Source organism: Pleurodeles waltl, chromosome 2_2 (genome assembly GCF_031143425.1).
Source record: "Pleurodeles waltl isolate 20211129_DDA chromosome 2_2, aPleWal1.hap1.20221129, whole genome shotgun sequence".
NCBI classification, from domain to species: domain Eukaryota; kingdom Metazoa; phylum Chordata; class Amphibia; order Caudata; family Salamandridae; genus Pleurodeles; species Pleurodeles waltl.
In genome coordinates this window covers 527,704,316-527,724,609 of record NC_090439.1, presented here as the reverse complement: position 1 = coordinate 527,724,609, position 20,294 = coordinate 527,704,316, and the positions used below count along the sequence as shown (strand labels likewise).

The following is a 20,294-nucleotide window of genomic DNA, read 5'->3' as shown; positions in this document are numbered from 1 at the left end:
CCTCCTGGGACGACTCCTGGTGGCCTACGGCCCTTGGCACCGCACTGACCCCCTCAGACCACGCACGCAACCTCGGTTTCATCCTGGACCCACTTCTCACCATGACCAAACAAGTCAACGCCGTATCATCCTCCTGCTTCCTCACCCTCTGCATGCTCCGGAAGATCTTCCGTTGGATCCCCGCCGACACCAGAAAGACCGTGACCCACGCCCTCGTCACGAGCCGCCTGGACTACGGCAACACCCTATACGCAGGAACCACCGCTAAACTCCAGAAACGTCTGCAACGAATTCAATACGCCTCCGCCCGCCTCATCCTCAACATACCCCGCAACAGCCACATCTCCGCACTCCTAAGACACCTGCACTGGCTTCCCGTCAGCAAAAGGATCACCTTCCGACTCCTCACCCACGCACACAAAGCCCTCCACAACAAGGGACCAGAATACCTCAACCGCCGCCTCAGCTTCTACGCTCCCACCCATCTTCTCCGCTCCACCAGACTCGCTCTCGCCGCCGTCCCTCGAGTCCGCCGCTCCACTGCGGGTGGGAGGTCCTTCTCCTACCTGGCGGCCAAGACTTGGAACACCCTCCCCACCATCCTCAGGACCACCCAGGACCACTCCGCATTCCGGAGACTACTCAAGACCTGGCTTTTCGAGCAGCAGTAACCCCTTCCCCCTAGTACCTTGAGACCCGCACAGGTGAGTAGTGCGCTTTATAAATGTTTATGATTTGATTTGATAATATGTGGTACCAGCACATGCATAGTATAGGCACATCCACGTCCAACACCAGTTGTTATGTATGCTCTCTCATCCCCCATGCTGCTGGTGTAGATAGATTGCATCTCCCAAAAGAGGTATCCCCAAACTTTACACATTGTCACCTGCACCTATTTTTATGCAGAATGAGAGCACAGCTACAACCAACTCACGTTAGTCCTGTTACTGCACTAGTTAACACAACTAGATTCGACTCCACCCCAGAAGTCCTACAAGTCCTGACAGGAAAACAAGAGATAATGGAAGAGATATCAAAAATGAAGAAAGCAGGGCAAAAAAGGTCTCACCCAGATTGGGAAAAAGGGGTATTACATCAAGGTATTTTAGGAAGGTCTTACCCATCATCTGAATGTAGTAACTATTTAGCTAAACCCCTGCCCCCTGATTGCGCAGGCAGGCCAGTTCTTAGTATCACAGGATCAGTATTTGCCCATGATAAATGGCATACTGAGGCCAAAGTCATATGTAGAGCAGTATCATTTTTGCATGGCACTGAGACACAAGGTCCACTAAGTTTTAATAAGATAATAGGCCAATGTCAGGAAATATGGGATGTGAACATACAGAGATATACATGGACAGGAACTACCATACACCCTAGAATAGCAATGAAATTAACACCGTTTTCTCTTTGTTTCAGAGGGAATGGGACAGTGAAGGTGGGGAGTAACCTCAACTACAACATCACCACCTACAACGCTGATATGCAGGGCGGCACCTCCAGCCTGATGGATCATTACTGGATGTGTGGGGCCCGGCTCCACATGCAACTACCCCCGAGCTGGAATGGCCTCTGCTCCCTAGTGACTTTGCACACCCCCTCCCTGGTGATACTAGGTGTGGACATCTCTCAGTTACATGACCATCCCATGGGCCGTCCAACAACCTTGCTTCACCATTACTGGACAAAACGACCTGCTGAGTTTTTTTGGTACTGAAGTGTTGAAAGATGTTCCACAGGAACATAGACTATTTAATGATGCACAAATCTTTTTTGGTAGCATCCTACCATTTATTCAGGCGAGAGCAACTGCACACTGGCTGCAGATCACACGCTTTGAATTGATGAAGACCATAAATGCAACCGAAGGTGGGTTCAGTGCTATCAAGGAAGAACTCCGAGCCCTTAGGCTGATGGTAATGCAACACAGATATGTACTTGCTTTAATGACGGCCATGGAAGGAGGGGTGTGTAAGAAGATTGTATCGGCCTGTTGTACTTATGTGCCGGCCAATGATGCGGACAATGGGACATTAACTCAGGCCATCCAGACATTGCATGATCTACAAAAGAAAATGATCGATGAGGGGGGTGCCCCTGATGGGTGGTTCGAGGGCTGGTTCGAATGGGTGCCGTCCTGGATGTTTGGGTTGTTCAAGGCCTTGTTGCCTTTGGTCGTGTTGTTGCTCTTGATGTGTCTTATTTTTCAGGTAATAATAGCGTGTTGCAAAAGGATGACAGCTAAATTGTGAAGGACAGAGTAGTGGGTATGTGGTGATTCCCCTAGTTTCATTAGTAGATGGGAAGGTAGGAAAAGTAGTTGAATAATCAACTAGAGGGGGGAATGATGTAGGAAGAATAGGAACACATCACATACATACAAACATAAGTTTCCAAATCCCAATACAAACATTTTAGGCTAGGGGTAGTTGTAAACTAATGTAAGTATTGAAAGGCTTAATACATGACATGCTAAAAAAAAAAGACAGACTGTGGGTAAAATAGAAAAGACAGGTCATATTTAGGACAATCAAACACTTATTATTTAGGCAACTTATACACATGCTGCATTGTTAAGTTAGCTGTGCTGAAACACACAAGATGCCCAAGAATGAGAGTTTTTCTTTGGAGCTGCACCAACTGTTGCTTTCAAAATCTTCACTTAGCATGAACAGGGTGGAACAAAAGTGTGTATCCTGCCTTAGCACAAGGGTCCTAAAAACCACAAGTCATTCATATCTTGGTGAGGGGAACTGTGTAAGGGTCAGATAAGCATTAGCACAAGGCAGGGCTACCGTGAGTATCATGTAACATATAATCACTTGTTGTGCAGAAAAGATAGAGATGCAGAATGACGTCAATGTTACCTAACCACCCATGAGGTGACCAGTAATCGTGCATGTACTCTTGTCAAGAGGTACCTCTCCCCTATTATCTTATCTGTACTGCTTGTTCTTGCTTACGTCAACGATGAACTTGTAACCGTAGTTTTTGGTGGTTTTTACAGTATAAATACCACTGCTTGTGAACTAGAACTTTGAACTTCAGTCATGGCCTCTATGTTGAGACTGCCTGTTGTTCCCAGCTGAAAATCGATTAAACCTATATTATTGTGTCAAATTGATCTGTCTTATTTTATTAACAGATTTCCCTCTAACATATGAAAATTATTAAAAATGTCAGCACTAAGCCTTTCTATTTTCTATTATTCCATCGACAAAACTCAAACTAATACATTTGTTGTTTCTTCTTCCCTTCTTCCGTTTAATCTTTAGACTTTGTTTTATAACTTCAATTACGTTGTCATCGGATAGTGATTACAAAATATGGAAACATTTTTCATCATGCCATTATCTCCTCGAAGAAAAGAACACAGGTTAGAAACATCACTACAAGCAAAATATATGAATACTATAAATTAAGTCAGTCAGGCTACGGAAATGCAGCTAGGAAAACACATTAGAAACATTTTATACAGATAACATTTCGCAGTGACCTTGTATTTACTTATGTTTCAGACCAGCAGAGGCCACTAAATTCTGACATTTATTTTAGTAGAGAAACACACTCTTTTGAAAAGACAGAATAATTTCACCAACTTAAGTTACCATGGAACACAAAAATAGGCCTTACGTTATTATGGTGGCCTTTTCTTTAATCACAATTCTCAAGTTAACATAAAAATTAATACATAATGATTAATATATTGAAATATGAGTATGATTACATATGTGAAAAATAAAGCTAAGGCTATACACTCTTACACAGGGAAGCCGAGTGCTCCCAGATTTAAGTTTCACACTGTGCTGTTCAGCCACCAGATTCAGATGTCTTTCAGACATCATCTTGGTTTGTAACAGTAAGTAAAATGTAGCTATTGTGCTGCGGCACTAAATCACATGTGACACAGCAGTCTACCATGCATGATTTCAGGATGGGCTGCAGTGGAGAATATTCAGACTTTTAGAATGAATGCTTAATCTTTCCTTGCCCTTAGCCATAGTACAGTAAAGAAAGCATACCAGTGAATTTTCCTTTGGTTTGAGCACCCAAATACTAGTCACTGCATTAATTTACTGACGAGAAAGTGTCACTCAAAGTGTTGCACGTGTGGCAGTAGAATGTCACACATAACCACACTAAAATCATAGAAATCGCAGACGTAAGCAATCTGATAACTTGGCAGTTATATAGGAGGATGACAACAATCATTAAACATTCGGCGCATTATAACAGGGAATCATTTTGTTTTTTAAAAAATTTGGTTGGGGTTCATCCTGTATCCCTATTATTCCTTTGGGAACATGCTGCACGTCTTTAATGTTGTCTTTAAACACTCTCTCTAAACACGCCTCTAACAAGCATCAACTAAGTGTGGCCTTTTCTGTGGGGAAGAACAATTTTAAGCGGTCTCGTCATTCCTCTAACGTCATAAACATAAACCATTTTGATTCGCCACAGTTTGTTGTCGAAGCGAAAATGTAATACCATGTTGGATTGGGGTATCAGAAGCGCGGTAAATCGAGCACGGTCTACTCTTCCGTTCTCTGCGACATTGGCATTTTCATGAATGTTTAATTTCACATTTCAAGATGGCCGCTCCATTTAAGGACAAGCCTTGCGTGGGTTTCCGGCTTTGTACTTCTTCTATGTCGGGTAGCTAGTTGGACTGTACCACTTTGGAAGAGCAACGCTCACATTTGGTAAAAAGGGTCACATGTCTGTTTAGGCATCGCAAAAGACTTATAATGTTTCCCCATGCTTGATTTTTTGTTCGTACGTGTCTTACGTAGTGGTGTCAACGTGAAATGCAGCGAGTATACCCATCGCACACAACCCGCAGGTTTGGTATGGCCTGTGGCCTGTGCTGTTCTGCGGTTAATCGAGAGCAGGGTTTGTTCTGTTCACAGTGCTTCGATATTACGCTTGGTGGGAGAAACAGGCACCAGGCAACATGTCGGTGGCTTTTGCAGCTCCGCGGCAGCGTGGAAAGGGCGAGATCACACCGGCGGCAATCCAAAAGGTGCGGATGGGAAGGAGGGGGAGCGGGCGGATCTGTGAACCTGATAACGTAGTGCATATCACTTAAACGCAACAGGGGAGTCCCGTTTTTGATTAACTGAGTAGAGTGTCACCTGTTAACTTTTCAAGTTTTAATCTTTGATTGCCCCCCCCTCCACCTTACGGTACAGTGAGTTGTCCGTGCTAAATGGCATTATTGACTTTAGTAAGTTGGACATTGGGAAAAACAGTATTTTCTATTAAAGCGGTACATTTTTTTTTTTGGGGGTGGGGGGGCGACGACAAAGAACCAATCCTCGGCCTTTGTCACGACTGCTAGTAAACTAAGATACCAGATGGCCTCGTGTTTCCTGGACATCACTTCCAGTCCAGGGCTCTTCGTTTACAAATCTTGGTGGTGTGGTATGTTCGTCCAATCCGCCCAGTTTAAGTGAACCAACATTTAAGCTTCCACGAGCCACTTGTTAATTGAAAGCACTAGGCAAGGAATCTTGTACCGTCGGCATAGAGTTTGTACACAGTGCTCCCCGATTTTACTTTGTAGGAGACCAAAGAGTGTATTGTAGACATTTCCCTGTAGTGTCAGATATGCTTGGGAAATAAGGCAGTACGTAGCGAAATATTTCCAAAAATGTAAACTAACCAAGGCGTTGTAATCGTTGTCTCTTGTAAAATGTTTTATTTTTGTTTGCAAAAAATCTGATGCATGTTAAATATATCAATTTATTTCCCAATTCAATCTTCACCTCTGTCGGATATCATATGGAGTCCCGCCGTGATGACAGAAATGCACAGTAATTGCATTACCCCGCAAGTCTACTAGCAACGGATAATGCGAAATTTCCTAGCTAGCGAGAAGGAAAGTTTCAATTCTGTTAAGGACACGGAGGCGAGGATTATGCAGATGTTTCTTCACTCTTTATTCAACAGCAAGTTCAAAGTTCAGCAAAAAACAACAAAGAACTACAACACCCATGAGGACATTCCCGTGGCAACCAATGTCCAATCATCAAGCCTTCCGACGATGTGTATAAATGTCCCTTGTTGTTGCCATCCGTCCTCGACTTCACTGCGGAAGGAAGTTCAGGCATTCTCAGGTTGTTGACGCCTCTGATCCTACAGGAACAACATCACTCATTAAGCGGGTGAAAGACCCTTTTTCAAACAAAACCAATATAGGAAATAAGCATATCCTTGATAAAGTGCATTGCGCCTTTAAACCGTATTAATAATGTGTCAATTAACAAGTAGGAAGCAAAGTCAACCAAGATACTCGTACATCCACCCTAAGCAACTATATATGTATATACCACCTCAAAATGGTACCTTCATGCAGCTCCCGGGTGGGAAACACATTTCCTGTGTAAGGTGGGGTAATCCTTGCCTCCGTGTCCTTAATAGAATTTAAACTTTCCTTCTCGCTAGCTAGGAAATTTCTCATTCTATGTCAGGTCCGGAAGCGAGGATTATGCAAGTTTGAAGCTTATTTACCACCAAAGAGTTTGCTTCATGGATAGGTTTAAAATTGAATTGTTTGAAAGTAGACTCCGATGACCAATCCGCAGCATTCATAATGTCATCTAATCTGCCACCCACCTGTATGGCTTTGGAAGCCATAGCACCCAGAGTGGAGTGTGCCCCAAAAACTGGTACATTGATGCCTGCTTCTGTCAAGATCCATCTGATCCACCTAGCTATCGAAGGGGAGGAGACTGCCTTAAGAGGTTTCTTCAGCGAAATCAACAATTGGTGTTCTTCAGGAGGCCGAAATTCGTCTGTCACCTCTTAATAAACTTTGAGGCATCTTACCACGCACAATTTTGGTGCATGGGGGAAAAGCTGGATAGGTTACCGAACTGATATTACATTTAGTTCTCCTGGAAACAGTGAAAGTCACCCCATCCGGGGAAAAACACTCTAGCGAGACGCCCAGGGCCCTAACGTCCGACACCCTTTTGCACGATCTAAGACATGGTAACATAGCCAACTTAGATGACAACTCCTTCCGTGAGAGATGTTCATTATCCTGCCACGAGGATAAGAGTCGAAGAACCTGATTGACGTCCCATAACTCCGAATACCTGGGTTCCGGAGGTCTGGAGATTCCGATCCCTTTAAGTAACTTACATACCCAAGGGTGCTGTCAAACCGGACGGCTCTGCAGTGGCGGATGGCCAGCCGAGATGGCTGATCCAAAGGAATTTACATAGCAATAAGTCAAGTCAGCGCTGCAAGAAAATTCAGGATATCTGTAATCTGGGCCCCCATGGGATCGATGTCTTTCCACACACAAATGAGCCCATCTAGTCCAAGCGGGCCTGTACCGCTTACATGTTCCCGGAGCCCATGCCGGTTTGATGAATTTCTCAGCGTCCTGTGAAATTCGGCAGTCCTGCCAGCGAGCCCGGAAATCTTCCAAGCCGCCAGAACGAGGTGGCCCTGAAGGACCAGAGGATGAAAGTGGCCCACAGGGTCCTGTAGAATTGATGGAGAGTCCGGGAGACGAATTGGAAAGCCACACCTGTGACCTCCAAAGATGGGTTATCAATACCACCGTCGCCACCTGACGACGTACCTGGGCTGATACTCTCAGTATCAGAAGGAAAGTAGGGAACACATACTCCTGAATACCCCCCTCCCCCCCCCCGTCCTGCAAGAACGCACCCACTGCCTCCGGGTCCAGGCGCCAGCTGAAGCATGTCAGTAATTGAGTGTTCCATCTGGACGCAAAGAGATCCACTGAACAAAAACCCCATTGTTCCATGAACACCTGGAAAACTGCTTCATCCAGCTGCCAATCGCTGAAGTCTGCCAGAAATCTGGAATTCCACTCCGCCAGAGTGTTCTGGGAACTTGGAAGGTACTCTGCTGTTACCAAAATCTGGTGTTGAAGGCAGAAGTGCCAAAAATCCTTCACCAACTCCGCTAGGGCTCTCAAAGCGTGCCCCCTAGGTGATTTATGTACTGCACTGCAGACACATTGTCCATCCGAGAAGAACAGCACAGGAGACTTTGTCCCGAGTCGGGACCTGATCGCAAAAGAACCCGCCAGGAGTTCGAGACAGTTGATGTGCATACTGAGCTCCCAAGGGGTCCATCGTCCACCGAATGAGACGGGTGCCCCAGCCCTGGCGGCTGGCAGCCGATTCTATGACCAGGTCCTGTGAGGCTCCGAAAATGGCCCTGCCATTCCAAGCCTCCATGTGGTCCAGCCACCATTGGAGCTCTGTTCTCACTTCCTGGGTAAGGGAGATGAGCTCTGAATACGTTAATCCGCGTAGAAGATGATGCGCCTTCAGATGCTGGGGAGCCCAGCAATGAAGAGGGCCTGGAAAAATGGCCTGAATCGAGGAGGAGAGCAGTCCCACTACTCTGGCCAATTGCCTGAGTGAGATCCTGTTGCGTCTCTTAACTTTAATCAGTTCTTTCTTGATCTTGGAGAGCTTTGAGCTCGGGAGACTGAGGGAGGCTGATTGAGAGTGTACGAGAAACCTCAGAAAAGTAATTGCCTGTGTGGGCAGGAGATCCGATTTCTGTTGGTTGATCACAAACCCCAAGTCCTGGAGGAGTACAGCAGTCGTGCTCGCATTGGATATAATTTGAGTCCTGGATTGATCCATGAGGAGGATATCTTCCAGGCAGATGATCAGATGAATCCCTCGAGAGCGAAGGTATTCCGCCACTGATTTGAGCAGTCAGGTGAAACACCACGATGCCAAAGAGAGGCCGAAAGGAAGGGACGTGAACTCGAACACCTGATCCCTCCACAGAAATTGTAGGAACCTGCGATGAGGGGGAAATATGGGGACCGTCAGGTAAGCATCCTTGAGGTCCAGATGAACCATCCAATCTCCCTGTAACAGGAGATCCCTGAGCATATGAATGCCCTCCATTTTGTAAGTGTCTGTAGATCACCCACTCGAATGATCTGAGATTGATAACCGAGCGAAAACCCTTGTCCTTTTTCTCTACAAGAAAGAGATTGCTCACAAAACCCCTGGGGTGAAGAAGAGACTTGCGTATGGTATCCGTGTGGAATACGCTGCCGAAAAGACTAAGGGTCTTGGAAGATTCCCCTGGACCGGAGTTCCCCAGAATTCGATGTGAAACCCTATCACCGTCTGTAACACCCAGGCAATCGGAGGTTATGTGTGTCCATTTGTGTCTGAACAAGCATGACCTCCCTCCAATTTTTTGAGGGAAAGAAGGGGTAATCCTTACCAGAAGGGCCTCCTGGAGCATTCGCTCCTCCCTGGGCAATCCTGTTCGCTCTGCCTTGATTGGGAAAGAAGGTGTCTTGACGACTGTCTCGCCATCCATTATTTCTGTAGGAATTGGTCCCTTGTTGATAAAGGCAGCTGGAGGAGTGGCCCCTGCCTCGTCCGCCCCCCCCAAAAACCTTCCCCGGGAATATCTTCTTGATTGAAGATTGCATCTTGTCCAGTGCTGAAAAGGTGGCGACAATTTTGCCCAACTCCTTGACAAACGGGTTGCCGAATAAATTACCTTTGGCGACCGCACCTGCCTCAGAGTTAGATAACTGCTAAGTAAGGAACAGTGCCTCTCAGCCGAGATGGCACGGTTAGCATTACCCTGGAGGCAAACTGCCTTATGGGCCCACCCGGCCACAACATCCGTTGGCAGGGAGGTGTCAGTTTGTCTCGCACGCTCAGCCAGTTGAATTATCTGTGTTAGGGGACCTAACGCGTCAAGTAGTTTGCCATGGCAAGCCCTCCAGTATTGGTCATTACCCTTCTTGGGGTCCTAGGTGTACTTTGCAAAAAAAAAAGTATACATCTTCGGATCTATGTCCGGAGTCGCCGCCAATTTATCTGGCAAGGTAGGACGCGGGCATTCGGCCTTCCGGCGAGCCCGCACCTCCTTCTCAAAAGGGTTACGAATCTTACTAGCCACATATTTGGCTACCTTCTGCTCCGGCTGCCACTCCGATGACCAAGGGTGATAAATTCTCTCGGGTTCAAACATATCTGAACCGGAGTCATCCGGCTCTTGCGGATCTTGCACAGAGGCCCGGGGTGCCAGTGGCGGCTGGAGTCTTGTTCCTCCGAGGAGGAATCCCCATCAGAGTCCTCTGCGATGTGTTTAAGTGACCCCACATCAGGGCCCACTATGTGGTGAAGCTTTTCACCAGTCACTCTGGGCTGAGATACCTCCCGGAAGGTTGTGCGGTTATGCGCATGCGCACTTTTATAGAAGATATTGGTGAGGCGCTCAAAGTCTTCTAGGTGCCCTGCGTTGCACTTGTGCGATTTCTTGGGAGCTGTGACCTTGGAAGTCTTTAATTCAGCCCTCTGTCCTCAACAAACATGCCAGTCCCTCGGAAACCTGTTCTGCCAGTTGCGCCACGCTCTCTTTAATAGGGGCCCGGGCCTGGGCGATAGCCTGCAAGAGCAACACATCTACCCCAGGAGGGAGAGAGCGTTGCGAAGGGCCCTCCCCTGGGGACATGTTGGGGTAAAAATCAAGGTCCTGCATGGACTGCATCGTGGGACTCGGGGAAATATTGACAGAAGAACACCCTATAAAATAAGCGCAGCCCCCCCCCCCCCCCCCCCCCTCTCACGCTTTTGTGACCAAAAAGAAAAACTGACCCAGTGGTCTCTGGACGTGCCCACAGGGTCGTGCGATGTCCCTGATGGGAAGTGGTCTTACCGCAACACTGTGTCTTTTCACTCACAAAACCGGTGTTCAAATGGGAGTTGGAGGGGTTAATAAATGAGCCTCGCTCAATAAACCCCTGTTGAGCCGCAATTCGAGTTGCGGTTGCGTTTGGCGCTTTGATCGGTCAAAAAACACACTGTTGTAGGATAGCAGTGCGAGAGCGCCCTCTAGAGGGCCCGCCGCGTCACCGCAAGTTGAATCGGCGCTCAAGCAAAAAAGTCTGCTGCGCTCGCTGAGCATCCTTAGAAACGAGAGGAAAACAGTTCACAATGGCACAATCGACGTGCAAAAACAAGTTTGAAAAAATATTAAGTACTCAGAGGCAGTAAGGGCAAACTTCACTGACACTAGAGCAGTGAAGAAAGAGGACGGATGATGACAAGGGACATTTATACACATCGTCGGAAGGCTTGATGATTGGACTTTGGTTGCTATGGGAGCGTCCTCATGGGTGTTGTAGTTCTTCATTGTTTTTTGCTGAACTTTAAACTTGCTGTTGAATAAAGAGTGAAGAAAGATCTGTATAATCCTCGCCTCGGGTCCTGACATAGAAATTTTGGCAGTGTATCTCCTGTAAATGGCTCTTGGTAAAAGCAGTTAACCAAACCATTTGAGTATGTTTAAATAAAGATGACTTGTTAAATAAAGCTGACTTAACTACTTGAAGCCAGTTGAAATTCTCGAGGCAGTAATGTTGTGTAATTGTTTATTACATATGACCGTCCCCAAAAATGTGGATTTTTGACAAGTAGTATTTCTGGAATGCATTCTTTAATTTATGGAAGTGAGAACTAAAAACATATTACTATCCTTTCTTGAACCGTACAATTCCCTTATTATCCCTTTGATGCTACTCCTATCTGAACTCTAAAAACCCCTTACTAGTCCCCCATCACCTTCATCATTGTAAATTCTCCTCTAATTTTAGGAGAGGGACAAGCCCCTTTTCCTAGTATACTTACCTTTGCTCTGTTTACACAACTTTTTTTTTATTTTTTATTTATTTTTTAAATATGTATCTAAAACCTTTTTTTTTTTTATTTGTTCAGTAAACATTTTTGCTGCAACTTTTCAAAGCCTACTTTTTCCAGGATTTTGTTTTCCTGCAAACTTTACTTCACGTTTCCAGCAGTAAAATAAAGAATAGTTGGCAGGTTATACAATAAAACATGTTGATTATCGCCAACACTGCAGAATAGTGGGCTAAAAGACTTGCAGCTCCCTTATCCATTCCATGGAACCCATCATCAAAATTTGCAGTAACAGTTTCTTTGCTGTTGGAAGAAGCTTCCCTGGTAAATTTACTCTCATAAGCAGATTGCTATTAGTCACACAATTCGAGGAATGGAGTAGGCCTTCTCATGTTTTTGGAAAGAGTAAAATGTTTCAGATGTAGTGGTAGTTGCTGAGGAGGTAAACCTGGTGCTATTCAAAGGCTTTCACGGCTGGAGGAGAGTCATTGGCAGGTCTGGTTTGCCTTGAATATTGGTTTGGACTCTTCTGAAAGGCATAAAGGGGTAGGTAAGAGATATTCATGTGGAACACCAGAGACTCCTTAAGGTTATATAGCATGGGTAAAGTCAGTCCGCATGTTGGGGCCAACGCTGAATGGCTGGTGAAGTAGCCCAAAGGAAAATGTCTCATGTGGAGTGGCACCAGTAAGTTACATGGGATGCAAAGATGGACTTTAAACTGATTCAATGCATTTCAACAAAACAAAAGTGTATTGCTAAACTATAAACTTAAAAAGGTGTGTACTTTGTTTGTGCGTGCTATGTGTTGCACACCAAGGTACCTTGCTATGCAACTGACTTCCCAAGATGCAGAGGCCTTGATGCACACTATAAGCACTAGTGCAAGATATGGCTATGTTGCCCAGAGGCAATAACAATTAAATAAACATTATCCTTGCAGAGTTGAATTGCACCAATAGAGTGTTAACTTGGTGCTCTTTCGTGGTAAGACGGATGGTAACATTTGTGAAACCAATAGCTTGAAATCTGTGACATAGTGAATGGATGGTAGGAACAATCCTGTTGTGTGTTGTATTCATTTTATGGTTTAATGCAGCAAAATGAAAGACGTAAGGAATTGGCTGTTTTTACACTAGGTCCTTGACTGCCGTTGATAAATAGTTGAAGGCAGTTGCTGCATCATTGGATGCTGAAAAGGTTATTGAATCTGTCTTGTGTTTATAAAGATCAGCAGGCAGCTCCTTAAATTAAAATGAGTTTGGATTGCTTAAGCTAGACCTTCTGGCATCCATACTAATTTGATTATAGTATAAGAAGCATTCTAGTTTGAATTCAGAATGCAACAGATGTATTTGCCACCTCCCTACAGTTTGTGACAGCCATAGAAACACCAACAATAAGAAGACAGAGACATGAGCTTGGGAGTAATATTATTGGAGAGGTCTTCAGGGTAATATTGCTGTATGTGGATTATGTTGTGCTGTGTGTTCCTAATCTGTGTGCAAGCATATCTGCTTATCCTTAAGATTTTTAAGTGTTGTGTGAGTTCTCTGGCATGAAATTTAATTGAGATAAATTGTATGTATTTCTGAATTCTATGAACAAAAAGATTGAGTGGTGATCCAGTGTTCAGACCATGCGGCCCGTTATCAGAATAATATCCATATATATGTACTATGAAGAAAAAAATCTGGAGCTATTCCCATGCACCTTTTACATGCTGCCTGGCAAAAACTATAGATATGGCAGAGACTATCAATTTTTACTATCGAACATTCTTTTTAAAGATTGTTTCCACAGTTCTCTTTATTTTTTCTTATTGTAGGAGGCTGGCCTGGCTTGTAGTGGGTACCAAAGGTACTTAAACTTTGTGCCAGGTCCAGTTATCCCTTATTAGTGTACAAGAGGTGTTTCTAGCAGCTTAGGCTGATAGAAGGTAGCTATGGTAAAGCAGCCTAGGCTGAACTAGGAGACATGCAAAGCTCCTACTATACCACTTATATCACATGCACAATATATAAGAAAACACAATACACCGAGCTACTAAAAATAAAGGTTCTTTATTTTTATGACAATATGCCAAAAGTATCTCAGTGAGTACCCCCAGTCAGAAGGTAAGTAATATACACAAGTTATATGTACACAAACCCAAATCAGGTAAGAGTAAGAAAAGTAATGCAAACAGTGTAGAATTACAATAGGTTGCAATAGGAGCACATAGGTATAGGGGCAACACAAACCATATACTCCAAAAGTGGAATGCGAATCACGAATGGACCCTAGACCTATGTGAGCTTGTAGAGGGTCACTGGGACTGTAAGAAAAGAGTGAGGGTTAGAAAAATACCCCACCCCAAGACCCTGAAAAGTAGAGGTAAAGTGCACCTACTACCCCCAGAGAGCACAATAGTCATTGTTAGACCTGACAGCCTTAGGGTGGTCACCCCTAACTTTTTGCCTGCCTCCCTCCACTTTTTGGACACTGTTTTTGCTGGCTTTTAGACTCTGCGCACTTTACCACTGCTAACCAGTGCTAAAGTGCATATGCTCTCTCCCTTAAAACATGGTAACCTTGAATCATACCTGATTGGACTATTTAATTTACTTATAAGTCCCTAGTAATGTGCACTCTATGTGCCTAGAGCCTGTAGATTAAATGCTACTAGTGGGCCTGCAGCACTGGTTGTGCCAACCACTTAAGTAGCCCCTATTCCTTGTCTCAGGCCGGCCACTGCAAAGCCTGTGTGTGCAGTTTCACTGTCACCTCGACTTGGCATTTAAAAGTACTTGCCAAGCCTAAACCTCCCCTTTCTCCACATATAAGTCACCTCTAATGTGTGTCCTAGGTAACCCCTAGAGCAGAGTGCTGTGTGGGTGAAAGGCAAGGCATGTACCTGTGTAGTTTACATGTCCTGGTAGTGTAAAACTCCTAAATTTGTTTTTGCAGTACTGTGAGGCCTGCTCCCTTCATAGGCTAACGTTGGGGCTGCCCTCATACAATATTGAAGGGGTAGCTGCTGATCTGAAAGGAGTAGGAAGGTCATATTTAGTATGGCCAGAATGGTAATATAAAATCCTGCTGACTGGTGAAGTTAGATTTAATATTACTATTCTAGAAATGCCACTTTTAGGAAGTGAGCATTTCTCTGCACTTAAATCTTTCTGTGCCTTACAATCCACGTCTGGCTGGGCTTAGTTGACAGCTCGTTGTGCATTCACTCAGACACACCCCAAACACAGGGTACTCAGCCTCACTTGCATACATCTGCATTTTGAATGGGTCTTCCTGGGCTGGGAGGGTGGAGGGCCTGCTCTCACACAAAGGACTGCCACACCCCCAACTGGGACACTGGCAGACAGGATTGAACTGAAAGGGGACCCGGTGCACTTCTTAGCCACTCTTTGAAGTCTCCCCCCCCCCCCTCCCCCCCCCCCCCCTCCCCCCCCCCCCCCCCCTTCCTTCAAAGGCACATTTGGGTATAAAACAGGGCCTCTGCCCTACCTCATCAGACACTTGCTGGAGAAGAAACCTGAACCAGAACCTGCATCCTGCCAAGAAGAACTGCCTGGCTGCCTAAAGGACTAACCTGACTGCTTTCTACAAGGGACTGCTGCCTTGCTGTTGCCCTGCTGCCTTGCTGAACTCTTGTCTGGCTGTAAAAGTGCTCTCCAAGGGCTTGGATAGAGCTTGCCTCCTGTTCTCCTGAAGTCTCAGGACCAAAAAGGCTTCTCTTTTTCACTTGGACGCTTCGTGCGGTGAAATTTTCGCCGCACAGCTTGTTCCGCGGCGAGAAAAACGCCGCACACCGACGCGACGCCTTCGGGACGACCGGAACTTCGACGCATGGCCTCGCAAGGACAACGCCGCCCGACCTCCAGAGGCTAAATCGACGCGACGCCTGCCATGAGAGCGAAACTTCGACGCACAGCCCCGCAGAACGACACGCAGCCGGTAAACAAGCAGGAGAATCCACGCACAAGACCCGGGACATCTGGTAATCCCCGCGATCCACAGAAAGAGACTGTCCGCGCGCCAGAAACCAATACACGACTTCCCAGCGTGAAAAATAACGACGCAAGTCCGTGTGTGCTGGAGAGAAATCGACACACACACCCTTTTTCCACGTATCTCTTCTTCTGCGGCCCTCTGAGGAGATTTTCCACTCCAAACCAGGTACTTTGTGCTTGAAAGAGACTTTGTTTGCTTTTTAAAGACTCAAGACACTTTATATCGCTTTTCAGTAATATCCCTACAAATTCACATTGCAACTTTATTCGTTTTGACCTACAATTATCCTGATAAATATTATATATTTTTCTAAATACTGTGTCGTGTATTTTTGTGGTGCTATATGGGGGTATTGCATGATTTATCGCACAAATACTTTACACATTGCCTTCTAAGTTAAGCCTGACTGCTCGTGCCAAGCTACCAGAGGGTGGACACCGGATAATCTTGGATTGTGTGTGACTTACCCTGACTATAGTGAGGGCTTTTGCTTGCACAGGGGGTAACCTGACTGCCAATCAAAAACCCAATTTCTAACCGTCGTGATAGGGGGATTCTGCAGGAAGAACAAACCCCAGCAGTGCACTGACAATGGATTTCCGGACCTGCAAGACAAGGAGACCAAGTCCAATAGTCGCAACAGTGTCCGGGGGGGCAGGAGCCCAGGAAACCCTGGATGAAGGTGCAAGGAAGCTGCCTCTGGTTGGAAGAAGCTTGGTGTTCTGCAAGAAAGAAGAGGACTAGGGACTTCTCCTTTGGAAGACTGATGTCCCACGTCGCGATGAAGCTTGCAGAGGTGTTCCCACGCAGAAATGCAAACAAGCCTTGCTATCTGCAAGGGTCGCAGTAGAGGTTTTTGGGTGCTGCTGAGGACCAGGATGTTGCCTTTTGGAGGAGGAGACAAAGGGGGCGCTCAGCAACTCAGAGAGCCCTCACAGAAGCAGGCAGCACCCGCAGAAGTACCCCAACAGGCACTTGGAAGTTGAGTCAACCGGAGTCCATGCGAAGTTACAAAAGGGGTTCCCACGACGTCAGAGGACAACTCAGAAGGTTGTGCACTGCATGACGGAGTGCTGGGGACCCAGGCTAGGCTGTGCACAAAGGAAATCCTGGAAGAGTACACGGGAGCCGGAGCAGCTGCAAATAATGCAGTACACAGCTTTGCAGTGCGGTGTGGGGAGGCAAGGGCTTACCTCCACCAAACTTGGACTGAAGAGTCACTGGACTGTGGGAGTCACTTGGACAGAGTTGCTGTGTTCCAGGGACCATGCTCGTCAGGATGAGAGGGGACCCAGTGGACCGGTGATGCAGTCTTTTGGTGCCTGCGTTAGCAGGGGGAAGATTCCGTCGACCCACACAAGATTTCTTCTGAGCTTCTGGTGCAGGGTGAAGGCAGGCTACCCCCAGAGCATGCACCACCAGGAAACAGTCGAGAAAGCCGGCAGGATTAGGCGCTACAATGTTGCTGGTAGTTATCTTGCTACTTTGTTGCGGTTTTGCAGGCGTCCTGGAGCAGTCAGCGGTCGATCCTTGGTAGAAGGTGAAGAAGGAGATGCAGAGGAACTCTGGTGAGCTCTTGCATTCGTTATCTGAAGGATTCCCCAAAGCAGAGACCCTAAATAGCCAGAAAAGGAGGTTTGGCTACCATGAGAGGTAAGAGCCTGTCAGAAGGAGCCTCTGACGTCACCTGCTGGTACTGGCCACTCAGAGCAGTCCAGTGTGCCCCCAACACCTCTGTTTCCAAGATGGCAGAGGTCTGGGACACACTGGAGGAGCTCTGGGCACCTCCCCTGGGAGGTACTGGTCAGGGGAGTGGTCACTCCCCTTTCCTTTGTTCAGTTTCGTGCCAGAGCAGGGCTGGGGGGGTCCCTGAACCGGTGTAGACTGGCTTATGCAGAGATGGGCACCATCTGTGCCCATCAAAGCATTGGCAGAAGCTGGGGGAGGGTACTCCTCTCCAGCCCTTCACACCTATTTCCAAAGGGAGAGGGTGTAACACCCTCTCTCAGAGGAAATCCTTTGTTCTGCCTTCCTGGGCCAGGGCTGCCTGGACCCCAGGAGGGTAGAAACCTGTCTGAGGGGTTGGCAGCGGCAGTGGAGACCCCGGAAAGACAGTTTGACAGTACCCGGGTACTGTGCTAGAGACCCGGGGGATCATGGAATTGTCCCCCCAATACCAGAATGGTATTGGGGGGACAATTCCATGATCTTAGACATGTTACATGGCCATGTTCGGAGTTACCATTGTGACGCTATACATAGGTAGTGACCTATGTATAGTGCACGCGTGTAATGGTGTCCCCGCACTCACAAAATCTGGGGAATTTGCCCTGAGCGATGTGGGGGCACCTTGGCTAGTGCCAGGGTGCACACACACTAAGTAACTTTGCACCCAACCTTCACTAAGTGAAGGTTAGACATATAGGTGACTTATAAGTTACTTATGTGCAGTGGTAAATGGCTGTGAAATAACGTGGAAGTTATTTCACGCAGACTGCAGTGGCAGGCCTGTGTAAGAATTGTCAGAGCTCCCTATGGGTGGCAAAAGAAATGCTGCAGCCCATGAGGATCTCCTGAAACCCCAATACCCTGGGTACCTCAGTACCATATACAAGGGAATTATATGGGTGTACCAGTATGCCAGTGTGAATTGGTAAATTTAGTCACTAGCCTGTTAGTGACAAATTTGGAAAGCAGAGAGAGCATAACCACTGAGGTTCTGGTTAGCAGAGCCTCAGTGAGACAGTTAGGCACCATACAGGGCACATACTATGAGCACTGGGGCCCTGCCTGGCAGGGTCCCAGTGACACAAGGGCTAAAACAGCATGCATACAATGAAATATGGGGGTAACATTCCAGGCAAGATGGTACTTTCCTACAGTTACTCAAACCGCTCAACAAATTACTTGGCTCATTGTTTATGTTGTTAAGAATGAGAGCACAAAAGCTGCATGATTGCTTAGATACATAAATGCACTAGGAAACACTGGTATTAAGTATACCATATCCAGTAACACCAGCGATTCACGGTAGATAAACATGCCATTTAAAAAAAAATGACATTATTGGGGCATTGCAGTTTCATACAGCAACATGCTGTTCATAATGGGCTACCAAGGTTCTGGGGGAGGAGGTGATGATGAACGTACAAATATTAAACTTGAAGGTATTAAAAAAAGTTTGTCCAAACAGGTGCTCTGACATGGAAAAATGTTGCTAGAAATTAACCATGGCAGAGAAGCATGGAACTACAGTTAAAAAGTGTGCTGATGCTGCAGGTGCAGTTCTCTTTGTCTGCTATGGAGGTTATGTGTAATGCCAAGATATTATATGTTAGTTTTATTTACTTTTTAGGTTGAAGCCTAACCGACTTCGTGCCAATGCTGGTTTCCCGTTTATTATTGCTTTAGATGGCATTTCTCTGTCACAGATTTGCAGCCTTGACCATATTATGTAGGCACAATTGCAAGACTATAAGTTCAAATTTTATCATTTAACCTGAACGCTTCACATCTTTTTCTTTCCCAACACAGCACCCCTTCCATACTTCTGCTCCTTTTACCTAGAACTAGGACCTAGTCAGCAGGAAAGGTCCTTAAAGTCATGACTGTCATATTCACCAGCCAAGGCTACGGTCTGAGTTAATTCTAGAAAGTGAGTGTAGGTGTTATGTGGTTAAATGTTGAGACATATTCGTCCTTTTTAGGTCGCAGCTGACCAGTCAGCACAGCTACCTGGTTTACTAGAGACAACTTAGCAACATTCAGAAAGCTGACCTAGGAATGCATTCTGTCTGTTGCTTGCCAAAGGTTTTGTGGTTTGTAACTCAAATTTAATTGCTTTCAATTTTATGGCGATTTTTGTTTTAGGCTGTACAGCTTGAGTTTGTAACTTCCCTTTTCCAAGTATCCTTCCTATTGCTCCCTTTCTGTAAACAGGCCTGTAAATTATGTTCTTATCTTGTCACATCTCCTGTGTATTTAAAGACCGAGGTCAAATGTCAGGCGCTGTTCTTCTGAAGGCACTTATTTCATCTCTTTCTCTGTCTTGAGAGAGAGAGGATTTATGCGACAGTCCTGCTGGATACTAGGGATAAGAGGTTTTTGTTTCTAGCACACAACATTTAAATGAACTGTGTAAGTATTTCAGAATATAGCAGAATTAAGGACAAATATGAAGCACATTTTTGTTAATTCTGAAGTGTGTTGGGAACAAATACTTTAATATGATCAAAACAAATCTTTACTCTATGTGATGCAATTTCCACATTTTCGTCTGTGCGGTCCATAGCTTCAATAGTAAAACTGTATGTCGGTGAAAACGTAATAGTCATTTCCATTGTAAATGTGTTGTCTGTAATGGCAGTGTTACGTAGGTTCTCATTATCTTAATGAGACTACTGGATTAGGGCGTCAGAATCACCTGTACTGCGGGGGACTGAGTCTGGTCCTGCACCATGTGACACCTGTCGGCCTAATCCAGCTAACTAGCAATGCCTCATCTCCACCCAAAAGCAGGGATGATTGTGGCAACAGGGCGCATGACCTAAATGACTTCTCCGGGGAATTGTGGTCACTCGGATCTTCTCCGTTTCTCTCAGT

At 45.9% G+C, this 20,294-nt stretch overlaps 1 protein-coding gene across 3 annotated transcripts in view; it reads left to right on the top strand.

Annotated features, from left to right (window-relative positions):
* The first annotated feature begins 4,691 nt into the window (after nucleotides 1–4,691).
* SS18 (SS18 subunit of BAF chromatin remodeling complex) overlaps nucleotides 4,692–20,294 on the top strand; it is a 246,059-nt gene continuing 230,456 nt past the window's right edge. The window contains exon 1 of one of the 3 annotated variants that reach the window (XM_069220049.1): nucleotides 4,692–5,029. In XM_069220049.1, the coding sequence (XP_069076150.1) occupies nucleotides 4,961–5,029 (69 nt within the window). In that variant the 5' untranslated portion in view covers nucleotides 4,692–4,960. The remainder of the gene's footprint in view (nucleotides 5,030–20,294) is intronic. The other 2 variants (XM_069220050.1, XM_069220051.1) reach the window with 2 other exon arrangements.